General features: G+C 42.4%; 1 protein-coding gene across 1 annotated transcript in view; it reads left to right on the forward strand.

The window, feature by feature from the left end:
• Positions 1-364: 364 nt before the first annotated feature.
• Positions 365-6,129, forward strand: part of LOC147034094 (ras-related protein Rab-35-like) — an 18,771-nt gene continuing 13,006 nt past the window's right edge. Inside the window, exon 1 of the mRNA XM_085876307.1 lies at positions 365-528. Coding sequence (XP_085732433.1) covers positions 477-528 — 52 coding nt within the window. The 5' untranslated portion in view covers positions 365-476. The remainder of the gene's footprint in view (positions 529-6,129) is intronic.

A 6,129-nucleotide genomic window follows, 5' to 3' on the forward strand; every position in this document is an offset into this window, starting at 1 on the left:
GCTTCAGTATGACGTGTTTTACTTCTCTATGCACTATATGTACGCCATGATAGGGTAGTTAGCCTTAGTCGCTTCAGTGTGACATGTTTTACTTCTCTATGCACTATATGTACGCCATGATAGGGTAGTTAGCCTTAGTCGCTTCAGTGTGACATGTTTTACTTCTCTATGCACTATATGTACGCCATGATAGGGTAGTTAGCCTTAGTCGCTTCAGTGTGACATGTTTTACTTCGGTACAATAATTCAACACAAACATTACGGAGCATTTTATTTTGAAGATCGCTCTTTGCGTGCCTGGATTCTTGGAAACCGAGAGAGGTTGTTAAATTTGAACGGTTAAAAATAGATTCTAAATCCTCAAGAGGAAGAGTCGAATCTTCGAGGTTGGTCCCGGTTCCGGGTGGAGAAGGAAATTAATTACCGTGAGGTTTGGGGGTTTTGTCAACTCTCGAAATCGCTTGTCATCTCTCATTATGGCTCGGGACTATGATCACCTCTTCAAGCTGCTGATTATCGGCGACAGCGGTGAGATAAGTATCCGGATGGACTGGTACCGAGTGCGACGGACTGGTACCGAGTGCGACGGACTGGTACCGAGTGCGACGGACTGGTACCGAGTGCGACGGACTGGTACCGAGTGCGACGGAATGGTACCGAGTGCGACGGACTGGTACCGAGTGCGACGGACTGGTACCGAGTGCGACGGACTGGTACCGAGTGCGACGGACTGGTACCGAGTGCGACGGACTGGTACCGAGTGCGACGGACTGGTACCGAGTGCGACGGACTGGTACCGAGTGCGACGGACTGGTACCGAGTGCGACGGACTGGTACCGAGTGCGACGGACTGGTACCGAGTGCGACGGACTGGTACCGAGTCCGACGGACTGGTACCGAGTGCGACGGACTGGTACCGAGTGCGACGGAATGGTACCGAGTGCGACGGACTGGTACCGAGTGCGACGGACTGGTACCGAGTGCGACGGACTGGTACCGAGTGCGACGGACTGGTACCGAGTGCGACGGACTGGTACCGAGTGCGACGGACTGGTACCGAGTGCGACGGACTGGTACCGAGTGCGACGGACTGGTACCGAGTGCGACGGACTGGTACCGAGTGCGACGGACTGGTACCGAGTGCGACGGACTGGTACCGAGTGCGACGGACTGGTACCGAGTGCGACGGACTGGTACCGAGTGCGACGGACTGGTACCGAGTGCGACGGACTGACGTTTTGCCTCAGATTCTGTGTAATACCGAATTGTATAATAAAATATGGAAAGTGTTGGATATATCTGCCGAACAAGCATTGATTAACAATTGGTGAATGTTTCTGGGGTGGGGTTGCGGGGGGGGGGTGGATTGGGGTCGGGGAGCGTGATTCCCCTTTGTTTATCATGATGTGTTGGGTGTTCCAAAAGACAGTCAAAGTACAGATTATTTGTATGTCCTATTTTGTACTTTGTTGATAAAGAACAGTTTAAAAGATTTATATGTTGTGATAAGGATGTGGTTTTGGAAAATGTTGAACGGTAATCATGGCGTGTGTGTGTGTGTGTGTGTGTGTGTGTGTGTGTGTGTGTGTGTGTGTGTGTGTGTGTGTGTGTGTGTGTGTGTGTGTGTGTGTGTGTGTGTGTGTGTGTGTGTGTGTGTGTGTGTGTGTGTGTGTGTGTGTCCATCCTCCATAACTCAAATACCACCTCGAAGCCTGAAACACTCCATGCAGACAAAGAAAACTCCAACGAAGTGCAAGAGTGAAAATTGGATGTTTGGGTTAATTCAAAGACCCCTTTTGAACATAATTAACGGCCTTATTTAATTATGCCCTTCATCAGGCGATCCTCGGCCACCTCGCTGTCGAGGGTCTTAAGGCGTATCCTTGGTTACCTCGCTGGGGTCTGAAGCCGCCATGTTTTTTTTGGCCTTCTCAACCATGCCTCGACTTGAAACGGTCCGCAACGATTTCTTTACGATAATTTTTTTTTTTCCACTTTCCTCACACATATTATCGAATGCCTGTTCATCGTAGCTACGAATCACTGTCTCCATCGCTTTTGTAAGTATTATATTTTTCAAATTAGGAGCTTGGAGTGATTTCTTGCATTGTGTGATGAGATTTTCCACGATCTCCTCTCATGGACGAATGAAGGTATATCATCCAAATAATATGGAATAGGCAAAGCCTAGAAGTGAACGTAGAATTCTTCTTGCATTCGCTTCTGACTTTACATAAAACGTGTTCACAACTGTATACTTGCCAACTATACCGTGGTACATGTAAGCGCCGCACAGCTAATGATTTTGACGCAATTTCCGGTTACTTCGGCCTGGATTCGGGATGAGCAATCAAATAATGTAAATCACGATTAAAAATTATTTTTTGATGATGCGGGAGATATCTTTATTAAAATAAACTTTGGGAAAAAAAATAATTGAATAAATAAATAAACGATCACTTCGAGTCAAGAATAAAAGAAACTAGAACGGGCACTCATAGAGCGCATACCTTCGCCGCCACTACTTTTTTGTTCTTGGTATGATTGTGGGGAACTGGTTTCATATGAATGGTCTTATGACACAAACCACATATCTATAATGTCATGACCCCCCCCCGACTTTCGGGGGCTACGGACTAAACAACAATCAACTCGCGTCGTTTTGGCGAGTCTTCACTCGCAAGCTCGGTGAATACAACGTTTCAACAAGAGAAGGTAATCTCGTTTGATGCTGCTTTCATGCAAATCGAATAATAATTGACTGAGTTATGCTGAAAACCGCATATTTTTCAAGGGCGTGACCCCCCCCGACATTTTACCCCAACCGGTGACATGTGTTATGACGTCATTGTGTCACAAGATTGGGCATTAAATTCTGAACATTTTGGTGCTGGGTTCATGTAAAGCGGACAAGAATTGACCGCGTTATGACAAAAACCGCATATTTTTCAAGGTCGTGACCCCCCTGACCTTTGACCCCTAACCGGTAACAAGAGTATGGGCGTCATTGTGTCATATTGCATATCACAAGATGAGGCGTTGAATTCTGAACATTTTGGCGTTAGTTGCATGCAAATTGAATAAAAATTGACCGTGTTATCGTAAAAAGACAATTTTGACCTTTTCGTGACCTTGACCTTTGACCCGAACGATCCCCAAATCTAATCGAATGCTTCCTGGCTAATAACCAATCATCCCACCAAATTTCATGCAATTCGGTTTAATACTTTTTGAGTTATACGAATCACAAGATTACAAATAAATAAATAAATAAATACACACCGACCAAAACATAACCTTTCACAGAATGCGAAGGTAATTAAAAGTTCCGGAAAGAGCTTCAAAATCACTCCCGGTAATGTTAAATACAAAATAAACACTTCCTGTCATGAAAAAAAACACTTTCGGAGGGATAAAATTAACTTTGGGAAAAAAATAATTGAATAAATAAATAAATAAACGATCACTTCTGGTCATGAATAAAAGAAATTAAAAGTTCCGGAAAGTTTCAAAATCACTCCTGGTAATGTTAAATACTAAATAAACACTTCCTGTCATGAAAAAAAAATCACTTTCGAAAGTATAAAATTAACTTTGGGAAAAAAATAATTGAATAAATAAATAAACACTTCCGCTCATGATCTCCATCATTGCATCATTCCCCATGACAAAAACCCAGAAGCAAAATGGTCATAGCCAATGACACGGATTCACAATTGCCAGGGTATTGTGTTGTTTCCTATTCTCTCATATGCACGCGTTAAGTAATATTCACAAGATAGAAATAAAACCCAATCATGTGTATACACCACACAGCGTTTAACAACAACCGGAAGCAAAAAGTCATAGCTAACGACACGGATTCCAAATAGCCAGGGCTATTTTGTTGTTGTTGTTGTTGTTGTTGTTTCCTATTCTCTCATGTGCACACGTTAAGTATTAAGCTCACTGCGTTCGCTATTATTTCAGTTTTGACGATCAGATATTGTCCGGACTAAACAAGTGTCGAACCCTGTTGTGAAATCTGATGATTTAAAGAAATAACGAGTCTTTATAAATAAGCCGATTTCCCTATTTACTTTAAGCAAGCAAGGCTATGTTCCCAACTCCTTCATAGATACACAAGAAAAAGTAAAATTTCCAAACCATCAAACTTATCTTTTTCTACTGTTTGGAGAATTGTATTGAGTGAGCAAATTTTTTAGGAATGTAACAAAATTAACCAGCTTCATTGAGCTAAATAATTTAATACATTCACTGCAAAACCTCATGCTCTGTCATTCAGAGGGATTGCTTATTCATCGCGTCTACCAGATCTATATCTATTTTCGGAGGTTTGACGATGTGCTCTTCAGGGAATGGAACCAAATCTGATTTTAAAAAACAAACAAAAAAAAACAAGTCGGTAGGCGGACATGAGTAATCAACTACCCAATAGAACCTGATGCGATGGGCCCGTTCGATGGGGAATGACCTGAGGATTAAGCACAAGAAAATTCATGATTCGAGCTTTAAGGGTTAATGCTGCAGATTGTTTTCTCGTTAAAATACCCCCACATTTAGAGGTTTTTCGGCCGTTGCTAGGCAACGGAGGGGTCAGTAGCAACGGTTCTTTCTCACACAAAACTAGGACATACCATGAACCTACCATACTAGTTTCATGTATATCTGACTCACAGTCTCTGAGATATAACAAACTTCGTTTTTTTTTTTTGTTTTCGACCAGGGTTCATTCAAAGTCTATCTTCTCCGATAGTTTTCATAGGATCCGGCTGGAAATTTTTGACAACATGGCTGAATGTACTGCCTACAGTCGCTCGTGGCTCGATTTTTGATTTTCGAAAAAATAATTTTTTTATGATTTTTCAAAAATTTCAAAGTCCCGTTGCTAGGCAGCGGGGTGTCCATAGCAACGGTTCTCATTTGCACACAACTAGGTCATGGTATGAACCTACCCACCAAGTTTCATCGAAATTGCCATTGTATTAACGGAGCACTGGACTGAACAGACAGACAGACAGACAGACGTATTGACGGAAAAACTGATAAAAAGGGGAGAACAAATTTAAAAAATTTTAGAATTTTTTTTTCGACTGGATCGACTACCCAACAAACATATGGACGGAAAAACTGAGAAGGGTAGAACGAATTTCAAAAAAAAAAAAATTTCGACTGGATCGACTACCCAAAAAACAGACGTGCCACAAAAAAGTACCAACGTTTGTGCAGACCCTGGACCGATGTACTCCGTCACACATGCACAGACCCGTGGGCAAAATGGCGCATTTTATGCAATGTTTATTTCACGGGTGATTGAACTTTGTGATGTCTCCAGGGTTGTTCTGCATTAAGCAGCAACTTTTGTGGATAAAGTCATTTTATTTCATTAACCGCTGTGTGCGCACGGTGAAGCCGGGCTTTAAAGTTAAAGTTATCCTTTATGGTGTATGCAGCGACAGCCTGGCCAACCGTTTAATTGGAGTGTTCCGTCACCCTGAGCGATTGGTTGGTGCTCCATAACCCTGAGCAAGTAGTTGTGAAATAACACCCGATTTCTGAGCCGTTTGCCGTATTAACGCGTTTTCCAAATTACCGAGCCCAATTTTTGGTCAGTTCCGAATGAAGTGACTGATAAAATGGGGGTCCATATCCATCCGTCTGTCTGTCCGTCCGTCCGTCTGTCCACAATCAATCTTTCGATCATTATTCTGCAACCTGTGGTCAGAATGACTTGGAACTCGGAGGGATGATACTTTGGGAGATGCCGTAGAACCTCCCGCAATAAAATTTCACATTTGTCACCAATTGACTTAGTTAATTAGTCGAATCAATTAATCTTCAAAGCCCTAAAACTCGTCGACTATTCATAGTTTTTGCTTCTAGTTTGGTATAATGGTTCTATGGAACAATGTCTTCAGCTTATCTGAGTGGTTTTTTTTTCCGAATTTTTGTCCAGGAGGAAAGAAGATAATGAGTCTTGAGTATGAAGTTCATTTGGACCAATTAATCTTGAAAGTCTTAAAACTCCAAGAGTATTCGTACTGTTTCCTTTTTGTTTGGTATAATGGTTCTATGGAACAATGTCCACACCTTATCACAGCGTTTTTTTTTTTTTTTCCTGAATTTTTT

Source organism: Eptatretus burgeri, chromosome 1 (genome assembly GCF_056783735.1).
Source record: "Eptatretus burgeri isolate ZD-2024b chromosome 1, Ebu_testis_v1, whole genome shotgun sequence".
NCBI lineage: Eukaryota > Metazoa > Chordata > Myxini > Myxiniformes > Myxinidae > Eptatretus > Eptatretus burgeri.